Raw genomic sequence first — 18,283 nt, 5'->3', positions numbered from 1 at the left:
GTATCACCAGAAAATGAGACTGTAAAAATGCATAGCAAGTTAGTTATAGTAGCATATAATATCATCTCAGCTACTTGATGTCTGAATACAGGAGGGTTTTTTGTTTGTTTGTTTGTTTGTTTGCTTGTTTGTTTTTGTTTTTTGTTTGCCTTTGAGTTTGAGAAACTGCCATAGCAACTGAATGAGACCCTGTCTAAATATCAAACCAAATGAACTGTTCGAAAATATGACAAGAAGGAAAGTTCTTGAATCTTAAAGAGCACAGCATAATCATGCCAAGTATACATCTTTCTAAAACTGCATTATGCATTCTTCCATTAGTGTTATTTTGAGGAATGGAAGCAGAAATGGTTTGAATTTTTAATAATCACTTTGCTTATGCTATGCAAAGAAGAGTCACTTACTGGTAAGGACAATATCAATCATGAAACAACTGCTATAATGCTCACCTTCCAAACCATTGATGGAACTCGAAAGCTAGAAAGAGACTTGAAAAACAATGCAGTAGCCACCTGTATGGCCATCTCACTCTCCATGAACAGATGGACTGTTGGTGGCAGGAGATAGGAAGAAGGAGATGGAGATTAATTATCCTCAGTTCCTGTGGGACTGGACCAGCTGGGTTAATCCATGTGCAGTTCGTAGACCACAAAAAGGAAGGGACAGATGATCATCGTAGAAAATAACATCCAATTCTGAATACACTGACTTAGAGTCAGCTAAAGGAAGGCAAGTTGGCCTGTGACTCTCTGACTTTTAAAATAAAAGTAAAATGATTTTTTATCATTCTAATTATAAATATTAGTAAAATCCAGTACAACTATATATTAAAGAGAAAGTAAAAACAATTCATAAGCTTCTTCCCATAGATGAATAAAAATAATGATAAAATTTATGAAAAGTATTTATATGCAATGATTCAATTAAAATGTGTGCTAAGGATGTGAACAGAGAGCTCTCAGAAGCAGAAATTAAAATGGCGAAGGGGATATCTTTGAAAGTGTTCATAATCCTTCATAATTATTCAAATACAAACTGAAATAACTTTGAAATTTCATCTTACCTCAATTGTAATGGCTAAAAAGAGAGAAGACATCTAATAACAATGTTGGTCAAGGTTCAAGGAAAAGGGAATTCTCTTCACTGTTCGTAGGATTGAAACTACTGCAGCTGTTTTAGAAATCTGTAGGAAATTTTCAAAACACTCAGAGTAGATCTCCTGTACTCCCAGCTCTACGGTTCCCTGGCATCCTGCTACAGAGCTACTTGCTCAGTTCTGTACATTGCCAGTTCATTCACAATAGCCAGAAAATTGCAACAACCTAAATGCCTTTCAACAGATGACTAAATAGTGAAAATGTGGTACACATTCACAATGAAATACTGTTTCATCTATAAAGAAAAAATATAATCATAAAATTGTCAGATAAATGGATGGGACTAGAAAACACAGAGTCATGTGATCCAGACTCAGAAAGACAGATGTCACGTGCTCGCATTTATCTGCAGTTCCTAGCTCTAAATCCTCAACTGGGAGCATGCACCACAGAGTAACAGCAGGCACAGAAAGGTCTAACAGACCCATGCAGGAGAAGGAGCTTTAGAAAGAAGATATTACATGGGTGCTACAAAGGGAAAAAGGGAAAATGGGGAAGAGAGGTTTTAAATGGTAAAAGGGGATCAAGAAGAAAGGGACTAACACATGGGTGTTTGAAAATGCCACAAGGAAACATTATTTTTATAACATTACCATATATATGTATCTATATATGAGTACATGTGCTAATATATATATGTACATATATATACATATATATGCATGTGAAAATAGTTTAAGTGGGGTTTTGTTACCCAATGTGATAATACTCCTCCCAAGAGCAATAGACTATCAAGAAGCAAACACAAAACAGTGTCAAGCATGAGCAATTTCTCTCCATTGCTGCTGCCAATGGTTACCTCCCAGAAATTAATGGAAAGCCTACTCTGAACATGTCATACTTTGAACACAGGACTTGGAGGACCCCAGCTGGAACTGGCCTGGAAGCTTCTACGCTGAAAACTGTCATGATACTATAAAGAGTTATGCAAGATGCCAAGGGAACCCTAAGCCAATATAAAGCCTATGAACAAGTGGCCCAACAAGATATCCCAGCGGTGAGGAAAGTAGCTCCCCCATCACCCGCACAGCTTATGATGGATAAAATGAATAATGGACATGTAGCCTTTGTTCTGCATTCTGTAAGAATTTCTGCAGACTCCTGTACTGAAAATAGTCCAGATGATGAATGCAATGCAATATTTTGCAAGATAATTTTCCTCACTAACCTTGATATATTTATGGGTTGTATTTAATACCCACATAAATCAAAGCTGGCATATACTTAGCATTGACCCTTGAATACATTTTGCTTATAGAATGTAGGCATATTAAAGTGCCTGAGGTGATATTTGGATAAAAACATGGATAAATATTATTCTAAATTTATACCGGGACAGGGCAAAAGCATCATTTCAGCTGATAATAGGTTAGATGTTAGGAGATAAGCAAATAAGAACATAAGGGTATTTATACTGCAAGAAAAAAAATAGAACAACTTAAATGGTCCATAATAATACAAATGCATGCATAAATTATAGTATATTAAGAAGAGCAACCATTTTTATAATAATATGAATGTGTGTGATTACTTTTTCCACTTCCTCAAACTTATATGGCTGCCACATTAAGTGATGTAGAAGCAGCAGCAAAGGCTGTCTTTTCATCAATGCATAGAACTTGTAGGGCAGAACTAACTGTAAATAGTCTGAAGACAGCTTAAAAACTTAGTGTTAGTATAAACTCCAACTTCTGAAGAAAAGATGGGAATATTGCACATGGGTGTCTGTCTTATGATATGTTCCGTTTTTTTTTTTATCACAACATAGAATTTGAAACTCTCTCACTAATTTCTTAATATAAAAATGACAGGGTATGGAGAGATGGCTCAACAGTTAAGGGCACTGATTGCTCTTCCAGAGGCTCTGAGTTCAATTCCCAGCAACCACATGGTGGCTCACAACCATCTGTAATGAGATCCGATGCCCTCTTCTGGTGTGTCTTAAGACAGCTACAGTGTACTCATATACATAAAATAAATCTTTTTTTAAAAAAATGACAGTATGATGATGAGAACACATAGTTATGTGAAATCTACATTATCATGGCAATAATTGACTATTCATACAATAGTCCTGTGGCATTGTTCCTGTATATTAAAACAAAGAAAACTACATACATAGACTACTAACATTAAAAACTCTGCATTAGGTGGATCCAATTATTATAAGGAAAAAAATGAATCAAAACTACAAGGAAATTGGGTTACACAAGACTTTTTTTTTAACTGAGAAGCAATCAAGAGTACTTTACACACGTAAAATCTTCTCAAGAATGGTCTCCTTTAGCTTCCTGTCTGAATTACAAGGAGTTAATAAAAACTTGGGTTTTTGGGGGTTTTTTTTGAAAAAAAAATTACATGCCTCTTTTTTACAACACAGGACTTGCTATGCATACTCAGAGAGACTGGCAAATCTACAAAACGACAGCAAATTAAAGTTATGAAATTAAGCAATCACAGCCATGGTGGTATTTTAATTCTGCCATTCTGGTGTGGTGACCATTCCAGATTCCTTTTACATAAAAATTTGTTCAGACATTTTCAAAGTCTCCTGTTTATTTTAGCTATGAAGAAAGAATCTGTGCCTCCGTATTAAGAAATCTCAAATTCATATTTCATTAACTATAATTATATAAATTTACAATATCTATTTCAGGAAGCAATGGTATTTATTGGTCCATATTCCATAAACACCAAAAGCACACATGCTACATAATCTAGTGGAAAAAAAAATCTCTTAAATCTCTTTCCAATTACTGGTATTTAGATAGAGCCAATGATCAGCGTATTTTATATTAGAGAAAATAATTTTAAAAGCATTTTTATAACTAGTGCAAGCCTTGTCATTTCTAACTTTCTGAAGATAATAAATGTAGAAACTGATGCTAAGCAAATTAAGGCAAACATAGAATTTTGATGAAGGATCTCTGGCTCAAGTTCATGTCCTTCCTTGGGAGCACAACCGTGTGCTGTCATGCTGCTTAGGATCGACACAGACTGACAAGAATAGAAGAGAGCTTTCCTTAACTTCAATGAAGAAACCACACGTGTAAAATAAAATAAATAACAAAGAAAGAGGCTGGCTTTATTGGGGCTAAGCAAAGCTCTCAGAAGGGCTGAAAGCCATCTCAATGCAAATGAACAGAAAGCATATTTGACAAGGAAGGCATGTCAACTCCAGGTGGCCTTGACAAATAAAGCTTGCTGATTAAAAAGCCTGACTCTCCTGTGAGCAAGACAGGCCTCACTGGGTGAGGAATTATGGTGAAGAGGAACAGTGGCAAACAGGAACAGGACCAGAGCACGGCAATGTCTGAAGTCTCCAAAGAAAGAAGGCCACGGCAAGCACCTTTAAATATTTGTCAGTCCAGCAAGACTCATGTCCTGGAGACATTAAAGGATAATATCAGATGGAGTGACATGAACAAAGAGGCAATAATTCACATTTGAGACTATGTTGGCAATTGTTTTCTTTTCACTAGACTATTAAGAGCTACACTGAATAAGTACAAATAGCAGGTGTGTGGGCACCTGATCATTATTGAGTGGCTGCAGACAGGGAATTTTCAAAATCTTTCCTAAATCAATACCTTTTTTCCACTGGTGATTTTATTTTATTTTACTTTACTTTTGAAGTAGATAAAGAAAACGTTAAATATATCATACTGGTTTTAATCACCCGAGTACAATTAGGTTTTCAATCCAGCAGTTATTACTCAGCTTTCCATTTCTACCTAGCTCTCTCTTCCCTCTCTCTCTTCCCTCCCCTGGAGATCCTCCCTGTTTTTCTCCCTTCATCCCTCCTTTCCTCTCTTCTTCACTCCCTTCACCCATTTTGTTTCCTTCCTATTAAATACCAACTTAGCAATTACTATGTGTCAAGTCCTATTCTGAAGACATTAAAAATTCTTTCAGTTAATCCTTATCCAACCAATGAAACAACTGCTGTATATTATGTCTAAAAGTCACACTAATACATTTCCCCTCATTTGTTTTCTAAATAGTCTTTAAAAGGAATGAAGAGAACTATCGGTAAAGTAGTGTAATTTTTCTGTCTTGAATGGATAGATATATTGGCAGATGATATTTAGAAAAATATCATTTATCTGTTCTGTAATGATCAACAGAAGGAAAGATTATAAATCTGAATGAAATAGTTAGGAATGGACCCACCCCAAATTACTTGGATGCCAGAGTAAGCCCAGCCCAGCTGTTACTCTTTGCCCTGGCTGCCATCCTCCTGGAGAGCAGGACGACGGGGGAGTAGGAGTAAACAACCTGCTGAGGAGCAGCTGGGCTTATTTGTAAAGTAGGCAAGCAGGCTGGGAAGACAAAGGGCAATTTCGGTGGCTAGCAGTATGAATGGAAATTTGGGAGGTGGGGTGCGGGTGGGCTGAGGAGCAGGATGCTACAATGACGTTACAACAAATTGCAGTACTGACAAAGCATCCTCAGGGGCATACCCAGGAGGGCATTTGCTGGCCAGAGCTTTCCCCACCCCTCACAGAACTAATCCAATAGCAACTCCCAGTCCATTACTGATCACCATGCAGACATTCAACAGTAAGCTACACCAAGGTTTGTTCTAATGATCCAGTGGAAATAAATGAGAGGTAAAAGGCAAAAGAGCATCGCTCATCCAGGACCACATATGGTGGGGTATTACATGTTGACTAATGCAGAGATGCAGTTGTCTAGTAAAAATAATTGTGTACACTCAAACAAAACTGCACATAATAAAAATCCTAGTATAGCATTTATTTTACAGCACTAAAAACGTATCTGATGTCTTTCTAAGCAAGTATTTCCATTTTAGCCTAAAGATGTTGATATGAATTTCCCCAGTTTATTTCTTATTTTTATTATTTTTCAATTTTACTTATTCTTAAGATTTAAATCATTGTCTTTTTTTTCCCCTTCAAATATGAAAAGTCTTTGTCAATCCTGATGATACATCTGATTTCAATTTGGGTATACACATTGTAGAGGGAGAGAAAAAAAATGGCAAAAAAGAAAATCTCTCAAAAGCTATGCCCAATCTATAACCTTTGTCTGTGAGAGATATGATGGGGGATAAAATTTATTTCTGTTAAATGGAATTACAATTGCCTAAATAATAATATTTTCTTCTTCCTGCCATTCTTTGAGATTTGTTATTAGGTTTTCAATCCAGCAGTTATTACTCAGGTTTCCATTTCTACCTAGCTCTCTCTTCCCTCTCTTCCCTCTCCCTGTTTTGTCACTGTTTGTTTCCAGTGACTTCTCCTGAGCTGAAGTCACGGGCTCTTTTATTGTTTCTTTCTTTCTTTCTTTCTTTCTTTCTTTCTTTCTTTCTTTCTTTCTTTCGTTCTTTCTTTTTTTAATGATTCATTTATCCATCTTATGTATATGAGCACACTGTCTTTGGCACACCACAAGAGGGCAGCAAATCCCATTACAGATGGTTGTAAGTCACCATGTGGTTGCTGGGAATTGAACTCATGACTGTTAGAAAAGCAGCCGGTGCTCTTAACCATTGAGCCATCTCTCTCCCTCTCCTTTTTTTTTTTTTTTTTAATTTAGATTTTCGAGACAGAATTTCTCGGTGTAGCCCTGGCTGTCCTGGAAACTCACTTTGTAGACCAGGCTGGCCTCAAACTCAGAAATCCGCCTGCCTCTGCCTCTCAAATGCTGGGATTAAAGGTGTGCACCACCACTGCCCGGCTTTTTAATTGATTCTTTGTGTCTGTTTCGTCAGGATTTATCAGTGTGGGAATCAACAAGATGTTGTATTGGAATTGGGAGATGGTCACTGGATCAAATGAGAGCTGATGGGCCGCTGAAGGAATCACTTGTGTAGCCCCCATGTGCCTCAGACTGCTTCGGTGCACTCCTCAGATATCGGCTTCTTAGTGTATTCTGGATTGTTTCAAAGCACTTGGGATCCTTTTCAGAACTTCTGAAATAGAGACCCTTTTGAAGAAGGAGTGAAAGGTAAATTTTCCTATCTTTCCTTTCACTGATGTGCTCCTGAGCTGAATCATTTCATTTTCTGTGATGTCTAATATGAACATATTTATAAGTGACATCCAGCCAAAAAAAAAATCAAATAGATAAAATTAATGACATTTTGTAGAGCAATTATATCATAGATATTACAATATGTAATAAATCATATTACATAGCTAACATTTATTAGAGACAAACTAAAGAATAAAAACTGCTACCAAGCTGTAAAGCAAGGTTGCTCCAGGAATACAGGTGGCCAACATTAATAACTTGAGTAGGATTCCCAGGAGCACATTATAGAAGGAGAATCTTAGCTCCCCTAATTTGTCCTCTGATCTCTACACACAGGTCATGGCACATAAGACCACATACTTGTATATACATACATACGTACACACATACATAAATGTAACTAAAGTCTTTTTTAAATATCCAAATCTACCTGAATTTTCATTAATTATATATCCCTCATACTAAGTAAATGAAAATTTCTCAAATTTTCACAGAAATGGTATGTGTGTGTGTGTGTGTGTGTGTGTGTATTGGGAGGGGGTGATTGAGCAAATGGCATAGGTGATACTTGTGTGTGTGGTAAACGTACAAATGAGAAAATAGGTAAGTAGACATCTAGAAGAGTGTGTCTCTGGCACAATCATTCGATAGACTGGGATGACTATGGGGGCACAGCTAGGGGCTAGAAGTTAGAAAACTGAGGCCAGTGACTGACTCTTACCTGCTGCCACCCACTAGTCATCCAGACAAAGGTCCAGCTCCCCATCTTAATACTCAATACATTAAACTGTCTTGTTTTATCATTGTAAGTCTTTTTACAAATACATCTCAGTCCTCCTGGGAATAGGGTTTGATGCATGGCTGCATGTACGTGGTGCTTCTCTGTGTATGTGCTTCTCTGTGTATGAGCGTGTGTGTGTGTGTGTGTGTGTGTGTGTGAGAGAGAGAGAGAGAGAGACAGACAGACAGACAGACAAACAGACAGAAAACTTTATCTTAGAATAATATTAGGTTTACAGAAATATTAATTTTGAAATTGATACACTGATACACAAGTTTCCCATACTGCTTAGACCCAGCTTTCCATTTAATAACATTTACCTAATGGTAACATTATCGCAACTAATGAATCAACATTGATGAATAATTACTAACTAAAATCCATACCGTGCTTAGATTTCCTTAGTTTTCACCTGATAACCCTTTACTCCCTCCAGAATCCCATCCAGTATATCATTTATATTAATAAAACTGTTCCCTTATATTCTAAAATCCTAGCCACGTGCTTAGTCTCTAAAACATTGATAAAGCTCAACAAATATTCACAGAATAAGGTATTATTGTTAAATGAATCCACCTTTTTTGAATGGTTAAAAATTTCTAAATTTCCAATGTGAGAGACCAAGATTCAGAGCACAGGGATTAAATTGTGATGACACTGGCTGTCATTAGTCCAGGAAAACATGTCTTTGTGTGATATACATGTTTTTGAATTTCTCAGAATGCTTCTTTCTCCAAAACTGACCAAAGTTCTGAACTTAATATAGCAATATGTGCCCCCAATTTATAACATCAATAATGAATAAAACGTATTTATATATTACCCTGTGACCAATAAATGCATACACACCATGTTTAATTAAAAATGATCAGGGAACAGTATGATAGCTCAGCTTTTCTATGAGTGTGTTTATCATGACCAACCCAACAATTTGGATAGTAAGATACTAGCTTGGTGTCATGGCTCACGCCTTTGATCCCAGCACTCACGAGACAGAGGCAGGTGGATCTCTGTGGTTCAAGGCCAGCCTGGTCTACAGAGTGAGTTGCAGGACAGCCAGGGCTACCCAGAGAAACCCTGTCACAAAATAAATAAATAAATAAATAAATAACCAACAACAAACAAAAAAATACTATATTTAGTAATAGTCTTAAATCAAGTTGGCTTTTATTTGACCAGAGGATGGAAGCTAACTAAATTAAAAAGGGTTTTGTTTGAAAACCAACAAAACCACCATAGTAACCAACTGCTCAATAACTGCAGGTTTCAAAAATGACTTGAAGAAGTAATTTTATTCACTATACAACTGCATCACAAAATAGTCTCCCTACTTCAAGTAGCTTAAAGACATTTAAAATCATGTAAACTAAGGAGCAGTATAAAGGCCACAATATCAAGTTGTATCTCTATGCTGGGATACATTTTTCTGCAAGGATCTCAAGGCACAGAACATTTCCATTAGCTTCTTTTTGAGGCTGAGGAAAATAAGACTCAGAGAGGGCTCAGCTCGGTGACTTACAAGAATAACGAAGCATAAATAAGATGTACTGTGAGTTCAGATCCAGAAACTTAAAAATCATGAATCTGTCCATGTCCCAGTAGAGCATGCTGTGTCCCAGGTGTGCAGGTTTTAAAGGTTCTGGAGAAATCAAGCACACAGGGAGGTCCATCAGGAGAAGAAAGGAGTCTTTGCATTTGTGAAGTTGGGAGGGCCTGAGACTGCACAGTAAACTTTTCACTCAGGAAAGGAGCAATCAGGGGCAGTAAAAAGCTGGGAGCAACGTTGTGAACACATTCTGGTTTGACCTTTTGATCTACAGTATGTTTTGAACTCACAATTTAAAGGCCTCTTCATTTCCCTCCTTTCCAGCTGGGTCAGGAGGCCCAGCTGAGTGCTCTTCTCTCCTTCTTTTTTTTTCTCTTTATCTTTGTTGCCACTCTATCTGGCTGTGGTGCTATGGCTACCTGAAATCACCAGTGGGATTTATTCTTAGAAACTCTATGCCCCCACAATAACCTATGACTCAACCCTCTTTTTCTTCTGGTTTTCCCAAGCTAACGCTCAAAACACAGAGCATTGAAGTTGATAGGTTTGCATTGATGAAGTCTGTCTTTCACCTAACTCAAGTTTAGCTACAGATTATGTCAATTAACAGGTTCAGCTTCCTATCGTAATCTCCCCCGCCCGAAGATCCCACTGCCTCAGAATCACGGCACCTTTCAGCATCAGCCACGACCCTGAAAAACAGGCCAATTTCTGGCTGTATGGTGTGCATTTCATTATAAGATGCATTTCAACAAATTTTAAAGATCTTGCTTTCTGCTTATCAACTTGGGTGACAATTAAATGAAGTTTGAAGGTAAACTGGGGATGAATGACTACCTTTCATCCACTATAAGTTGTTCTCTTTTCATTTCTTTGGCCTAAAAAGATAAGGAATCGCTCTCTGGGAAGAGCTGGGAGAGAGTTGTTGCCAAGAGCACATTGGGTAGCACAAGAACAAGCCAGCAAAAAAGAGGAGGCGTATCATCACGCAAGATTGGCACATGCATGCAAAATAGTGTTTTTAGAAAAATAGAAGTTTGTGCATAGATGGGAAAGTGAGAGATGCCTCCAAAGGACTTCCTGAAGCCCTGCTGTTTCGCTCACCAAGGGGAAAGGAGATGAATGGAAAGACCTGGCTAAGCCCCTCTTCTAATGCATCCTTTGAAGGAGCCGTAAACAGTTGCTCAGGATGCCTCAGTTTCCTTGGAACCTTTCTCACCCCATCCCATTACCCTCGCCTTTGGAAATCAGTGTCTAAGACATTTAGCCCTGCTTGTATGGCAATGGGCATTCACGGAATTCCAACTAAGTGTCAGGAGTGAGTTCTGTCCCAGCCACCTTACCTTGTTTGTGCCAGAAAAGACAGAGCTGAAGGTTCTCTTTCACTTTCAAAGCAAACAACACATGCTGAGCTGATAGCCGCCTACCGGACACTGTTTAGACTAACATTGCTCAGTGTGGTCTGGCTTTTGTAATATCAGCTCTATTGTGCTTTACAATGGCGGGCCTACAATTACCTTTGTTAGGTAGGTATTTTCAGGATTTGATCTGTTGTCTCCCAGGTGGCAGCTGGCAAAGTTGCAACTTCCTTTAAATTATTAACAAAGTAATTCTACAGTAACATATAAATGCAAGGGACTCCAACTATGCCTGCAATTTGTAGTCACCTACAGTGGTCCCAACGGCCTTTAAGGAAAACTCTTGCTTTTAGGGAAAACCTGTGATGAGTAAGTATCTTCAATTTAAAAGTATTTTAAATTGGAAGCTGAGAGTTTTGTTCATGGTTCCTTTTACATCTAAAAAGGAAACCAGCATGCATGATGCTCAAGTGTCTTCTGCTTCATTGAGTTATTTGTGAAAGGCCTCGAAGTATTGTACCACATCCGTTTGTATCATCTTCCCTGATTCCCAGCCCCGCCCCTCCCCGCCCCCCCCCCCAATCTGCAAATTAAATGTTGCACTGCTTTAAAACAGAGAGGGCTCTTGGTCACAAAACATAAGTTACTTGTTCAAGCCACAGAACCAGAAGCAAGATTTAAATTAGGGATGCTTCATCAAAACCTAGGGGGATCAAGGCAATCAAAATAGGAATGTGAGAGTGTTTTGTAATGTCTGAGCCTAAAGTACTTGTTCTGTTTACCATTCCTGCACTCCTAAACCTTTAGGCAGAGAGCAGTCATGGCTGAGAATGTAAGTAAGGTACCGCCTATAGACGTGAAATCTCATTTTTCAGTTTAAAAAATCTTCAAGTAAATCAGTGGATTCTCTGGTATTTTTTAGGTGCTATTGGCATTTAACCTGTAAGACTGCAGTCTAGAGCACCCAGGTAATAGGTGGGAAGATCTTAATCTACGCAAGAGAACTTCACACACAGCTGTTCTTGAATAATAATTGTCTTGACCAACAAAGGCGCATCACAGGAAGAAGGCAAGTTCACAGTCCCAAAAGAGGTCTTGAAATCATTAGTCAGGAAAGAAAGCACCCTTACATAGATTTCCCATTAGAAAAAAAATTTTTTGTTAAGTCCAACTCCACAAAACATATTATAATTCTTCACATTTTGTTCCATGTTTCTTTCTTAAACTGTTGGTTAATAAAACCATCATTTAATTCTCACCAACCCTCCCTAATGGAGTCTGGCATGTGAGTTAATATTTACTCCCGAGTCCTATTTAACTACTGTGGTTATGAATCATGCGTATGACCAGTTTTTATTTATTAACACCCAGAGATGTGTGACTAATATCACCATTGATAATGCTTAGTTACTGGCTAAAACCAAAACTCTGAGCTGGGTCATAAAATACCAGCTTAATCACTGCCTTGTTTTATTTATTTATTTTTTCATTTTTTCTGGATAGAAAATAAACACCAGTCTCTGGAACATTTTCACACAGCTTTTCTTGACACTGTATTTTAGTGCCCTGGTTTGATAAATGTGAAGAATTTTTAAATGTGAGCAAATATTAGCTATGAAATGTTGAAAATGAAGATGGAGTAATGCTCTTCCAAGCTGGCATAACTCAAGACCAAAGGTAGAAAGGTGGCATTTAGAATCAATGGTCTAGGAGGACCAACCATAACATTTTTATAGTACTTTAGACCCAATTCTTCCTCGTAGGGCAGCACTATTAAAACCCTTGCCCATATCTAACTTCCTACAATTCCCCAGGATTACTAGCCTTAGAACAGGCGGCCTTCCAAAATAATCAACTCACAGTGGTGCTTAAGAACTATTAATAATATACACAATTTTAGATTATAAAGAACATTCACGCCGGGTGGTGGTGGTGCACGCCTTTAATCCCAGCACTTGGGAGGCAGAGGCAGGAGGATTTCTTTTTTTTTTTTTTTGAAAGATTTATTTATTTATTATATGTAAGTACACTGTAGCTGTCTTCGGACACTCCAGAAGAGGGCGCCAGATCTCGTTTCGGATGGTTGTGAGCCACCATGTGGTTGCTGGGATTTGAACTCTGGACCTTCGGAAGAGCAGTCGGGTGCTCTTACCCACTGAGCCATCTCACCAGCCCCAGCAGGAGGATTTCTGAGTTCGAGGCTAGCCTGGTCTACAGAGTGAGTTCCAGGACAGCCAGGGCTATACAGAGAAACCCTGTCTTGAAGGGAAAAAAATTCACAAGTATTTTAGTGACAGTAGTTCTTCTCTAACCCTCTATGAAATATGCAGGGAAGGCACCATGACAATCAGTCGTTTTCACATTGACTCAGGAACTGCCATTATTAGGAGAAAGAGTAGGACATGGAGTGGAGGCTCTTGATGGCGAATCCCGAGCTCTCTGAACTATGACAGATAGGGGTGTACAGAATACAGTCATACTGATTAACACTTGCAAGTTTTATGTACATAGGTATCTATTCAAAGCCTAAATCTCCATTTATAATGTCAACATATCTTGACTTAACTGCCTCTTCCTCAAACATCCTAGAAGTCTGTCTTGCTGAAGCAATCACTCTCTGTGTCTTCTGTGACTGTCACTCCTCAGGGGGACTTTGAACTCCTATCTTCCAGACACTCCTAATTGACTGTCCTTGATTGGAGTCTTGGTTGACTGGGACTTTCTACAGTTCTCGTGATTGGTTCTTTGCTAATTTGTTTTTTTGTATGTTCCTTCTTTCAACTCCATTCTGGAGAAGTTTATTTTTGCCTTCCCAGTAACCTCATTAATGCAGGATGGTGACAGATAAGGAAAGAACAGATATCAACATGGAGCAACACAGTTCATCAGGGCTCCTCCTCATTCTTTCCAGTTGCTCTTTCTGGAGAATCACAAACAGTTTTTAAGAAAACTCTCTGAACAGAAAGTTCATTCTCCATTAATCTCCCCAATAGTAGGCTCCTTAGCTAGAAAAAAGGACTATGATGCACAAGATGTATGGCTACCCTTGGACTTTAAATCTTTTGCCTTATATAGTCAACTCAAATCTCGACTGAAAAATTCTTTCAGGGGGAGATAACATCTTGCCACCTAATTTTTTTTTATGTTTTCACTTGTTAAATAACCTTATTTGTTCTTAGAAAACTCATCAAGAGATACATGTATTCCCAGAATAGTAGTTGCCTTGTCCTTTCATGTCCTCTATTTGCCCCAAATTGACACATTTTCTAAATACTAAGATGGACTGAGGACCATCCATCCCATCACAGGTGAAAAATGCTTGGAAACTAGCGAGAGGTGCTCTCTACCTGTTAAAGTAGAAGCCTCTTAGAAGCCTTCTTCTGCAAAGGTTTATTTAAGAGCAGACCATTGCCAGAAGTAGAGAACAGAAAGCAAAGGGGAAAAAAAAGGAAAAGACCAGTTGGTCTCTCAACATGTTTGTGAATATACTTTTCTAGAAAATAACTCAAGCTTTGTATATGACAGCTAAACCTCCTCCTTCTCAGAAAGAAAGAAAGAAAGAAAGAAAAGAATTTTGATGTTGTTGCCGTGATCTTAGAAGTAGAGAGTAAAAGAAAACTGGCTGCCCTTCTCCCACATGGCATAGACCACTGCCATGAGAAGAATGATGGATGTACACAACATGGGCCCTCTAGGGAGCCGACCATGTCACCCCATAGGGTCAGGCAGCAGCACAGAGGTGATGTGTCCTACACACCTGCATATCTTACTTTGAAAGACTGAGCAACCATTGGTAATATCAATCACTTAACTCCACCTACAACTGAAAACCCTAAATTCCTGTCACCATGCAATACTTCAGAAGATTAACCTGCGCTGCATGATCCTTAATATTTGAAGACTCTTGGACCATCGACTGAATTCCAGAGTGTGGAGAGTAGTTCATTTCATGCTGACTGAACTACATGTCCTTGCTCTGACATTCCTTGCCTTCCGAGTCACTGAGAAACCTGTGGTACAGCAAGCATGTGCTGTTCCCAGTTGCCTCTCTGGTGTGATCTCATAGCTGACTATCCTAACTAAAATTCACAAGTAAGAACATTTTATTCGAAGATATCACTACACTGTCTTCATATAAAGCTATCACCATAAAATTGTCTGCCTAGCCAGTCCCAATAAGTGGAGAAGACATGCCAGAAAAAAATCCTGGGAGAGTTCTCAGTCGAGTACACACAAATACATGCAGGTCCTCTCCACAACATATGACATGGCTCATAAAATCAGTCACACTGATTTCCCTGATTAAGAGAGACATCTTGAAGATGAGCTTGATTAAAAAAAAATATTTAAATGAGATTGACTATACCATGGAATTTTGGTACACTGACCAAATTATAAGCTCTCCGGTACAAAATCAAATGAAGCAGTTTGGAAAACATACTGACTGATACGGAGCTATCAAAAGCCAAGTCTGCCTGAGGTATAAAGGTCAATTGAAGGCTCAACAGAACAGCAGCATGTCAAAACCAACAGCCTATCCATTTGTCTTCCTTTTTTTCTACATTTTTATTCAGTTATCCACCACAAAAAGAAAAAAAAAAAGGAAGAAAGAAACTATGGCAGAGTTGAAACTAGAAGGGAGAAAAACAAGCCCTATATCCTTTCATGACTCATGTGTCCCTTTGCCTACATTCCATCCTTCCTCATTACCTAATGTCACCCTTCCTTGCTCTCCTTTCTAAGTCTTACACTACACCTATAGTTAGCTATGCTTGCTTGCTGTTTACACACACACAGTACATATATTATAAGCTAGGATCCACATTTCAGAAAGAACCTGCAATGCTTTCTTGCATGAGTTTGGTTCACCTCACTTAACGGTATACTTCCCAAGTCCATACATTTTCCTGTAAATTCTGTGATTTCACTTTTCTCATGAAAACAATATGAAGAACTGTAGGCTTCATATATAGCAACAGTGTACACTCAGAAAAATAAATGAGGAAGAAATAACTCATTCGTAATAGCACTAGGATAAATACCACTCATAAGATTCAGGATCAACTTATTCTTTTCTGGCATCTTCATTTCTCCATATTCCATCCTGTCAAATTTCGCACTTTGATGTATTTGGTTATAACTTCTTAGAAATAGAGACTTTGCTCTCTCTGTCATAATATATCGACCCAAATCAAAAGGCGTGTGTTAATGCAGGACACTACATCTTAAATATGTTACAAATGAATTATGTGTATATACTTAATGCATTTTTGGTACCTAGAACTTAAAGTTACAAGAACATTATTTAAATCAAGAAGATACCCATAATTTTAAGTATTAAGATGAGAAATTTCTACAGCCACCATTACATTTACTGCTGCCCAATAAGAAGACAAAAGGGCCATTTATGTCATACTAAACTCAGACCTTCTGGTTCCATCCTCTGCTAAAAAGTCTTCCCTTGTATTCAGAAATGCAGATTATGTTCTTTCCATAGTGAAAGACAATTTAAAAGCTTACTCGGTTGAATAAAATGGCTCTTATGTAATCCTTATTATTGCATCTGTTCTCTGTCTTAATTGGTGGTGGTAATGAATACTTCATTCCCAATAATTTATTCCAAATTCCTTTCAAGTCAACAAAATCACTTCCTCTTAAAACAGGTTTTGCTCCTTATTTGTTTGGTGACAGGAGGACTGATGATTGGCTTTGACTGGTCCTGATGCAGAACCTATCTTTTGATCATTTATTTATGAATATGATGGAGCTGTGTGCAGAATAAAATAAACATTCTGTTAAGCATTCAGTAAAAATAGATGAATGCACACTTAAAGAAACAGCTAGTACATAGTAATAGTTAATCATTACAAGTCACTTTATCATGATTGCCAATAAACTACTTTATTTTGCCACATATTAAAATATTCTAATAATCAACTCAGTGTGAAGGCTAATTTGTATTATTTGTTAGTCATTTTAATTACACCGGGGATGATATCATTTTTTTCCTCAGGAATTTTCTTTTCTCCTCTCAATCTCATTAAAAAGAAAACAAACAAAACACCCAACAACGACAGCAGCAACAACAGTGTGCCTCTACTTTTAAAGCCTGTCCCATAGGCCTCCCATAGTGCAAGTAGTGGTATTTCAGTAGCTACAGCTCACTTGGGGGATTTAGCCTTTCCAGCTATTAGCAACTGCGCCCCACCTTCTCAGTTCTGCACAGCGGTGAGTGAACTTCTCCAGAATAATATCTGATATTTCTAGGGCAAAAATAACACCTCCAAGTTGGCATGCGATTTAACACTTTTTCCAGATGAGGTAGGATATGTTAACTCGAGGTGATTACAATCCTGGGTGAGTGTTGCAATATGTTTCAGGTGCACTTTGAGGGGTTTGGGGGCAACATGGACCTGTGTTAAGTGACTTTCCATTCGGTCATTTTCCTAACAAAAGGATAAGGAAAGGTAACCTACCTTTATGTGACAGGCGTAGCCTGGGGTAGGAGGGGTTCGCGGAGTGACCTGGGGTCCAGAGTTCCAGCAGGTGACCCCAGAGCAGCAAGGTGAGGATGTGTCCGGCCGGTGCCATGGTGCGTGCTGGCTCTCCTCTGGCCCCTGCAGCCACACTTTAAGACAGTATTGAGTTTTACTTAGTACTTCCCTCCAGGGGCAACTGCGGGCGACAGGCTTTGTCACAAACAGAAGGGGTTGTCATCAGAAAATACCATTCCCAAGTGCCATTTGCCGGGCAATATTTGGATCCGCTAAACCTTTCTGTCCTTGGGCCCGGTGTTTAGAAGCGCGGAGCAAAGGACCGTCCAAGGAGCGCGTCTTGAGAGCCAGGTCCGGGCTGGTGCTGTCGCCGTCACCCAGACGCGGAGTGAGGAGGAGGCTGTGGCTAGCTTCAGTCTCCCCGCCAGCTATTCATTGAGAAAACAGTCGGAGCAGAGCAGCAGCCTCCCCCAGCTCTTCCCCCAGCCTCCCAGAAGTCAGCCTCCTGCACTGACTTGCCGAGCAGCTAGTTCGTATTCGCCTCTCCTCTCGATAATTAGAAGCAAGAAGTGCCACTTGCGCCAGGAGCGCGGGATCCACCCAGCGGGGATGCCGCCTGTCAGCGCTCTGTTTACAGGAAAGTTCAGGCAGGGTTGAGCCCGCGCGCGTTTCTAGGAAGTGTCTCCAGCCCACGTGCCTCGCCGCATCTCCCCGGCTCTGGCCCGCCCGCCAGGCAAGGGAGACAGGTCCTCACCCTGACGGGGCGGGGCCAGGAAGACCTGCAGAATACTCTGACTATTGAGCATGTGAAAGGCTGAGCCATGGCCTCAGGAAGGACTTTGAAATGCTCATTCATCTTTGAATAAATCCACAGTCTAAATCTACCACTATCCGGGAGCCAAATTAATTTGTTCACTGTTTCCACAGAACCTTGTTCACAATTCAAG

General features: G+C 39.1%; 1 protein-coding gene across 1 annotated transcript in view; it reads right to left on the bottom strand.

Moving 5' to 3' along the window:
• The window catches only part of Sema3e (semaphorin 3E), a 222,768-nt gene extending 204,713 nt beyond the window's left edge, over positions 1 to 18,055 (bottom strand). Inside the window, exon 1 of the mRNA XM_021163140.1 lies at positions 17,319 to 18,055. Coding sequence (XP_021018799.1) covers positions 17,319 to 17,433 — 115 coding nt within the window. The 5' untranslated portion in view covers positions 17,434 to 18,055. The remainder of the gene's footprint in view (positions 1 to 17,318) is intronic.
• Between the last annotated feature and the right edge of the window lie 228 nt (positions 18,056 to 18,283).

Source organism: Mus caroli, chromosome 5 (genome assembly GCF_900094665.2).
Source record: "Mus caroli chromosome 5, CAROLI_EIJ_v1.1, whole genome shotgun sequence".
NCBI lineage: Eukaryota > Metazoa > Chordata > Mammalia > Rodentia > Muridae > Mus > Mus caroli.
Note: the sequence above shows the minus strand (reverse complement) of the source record. Positions and strands in the feature narration are given on the sequence as shown.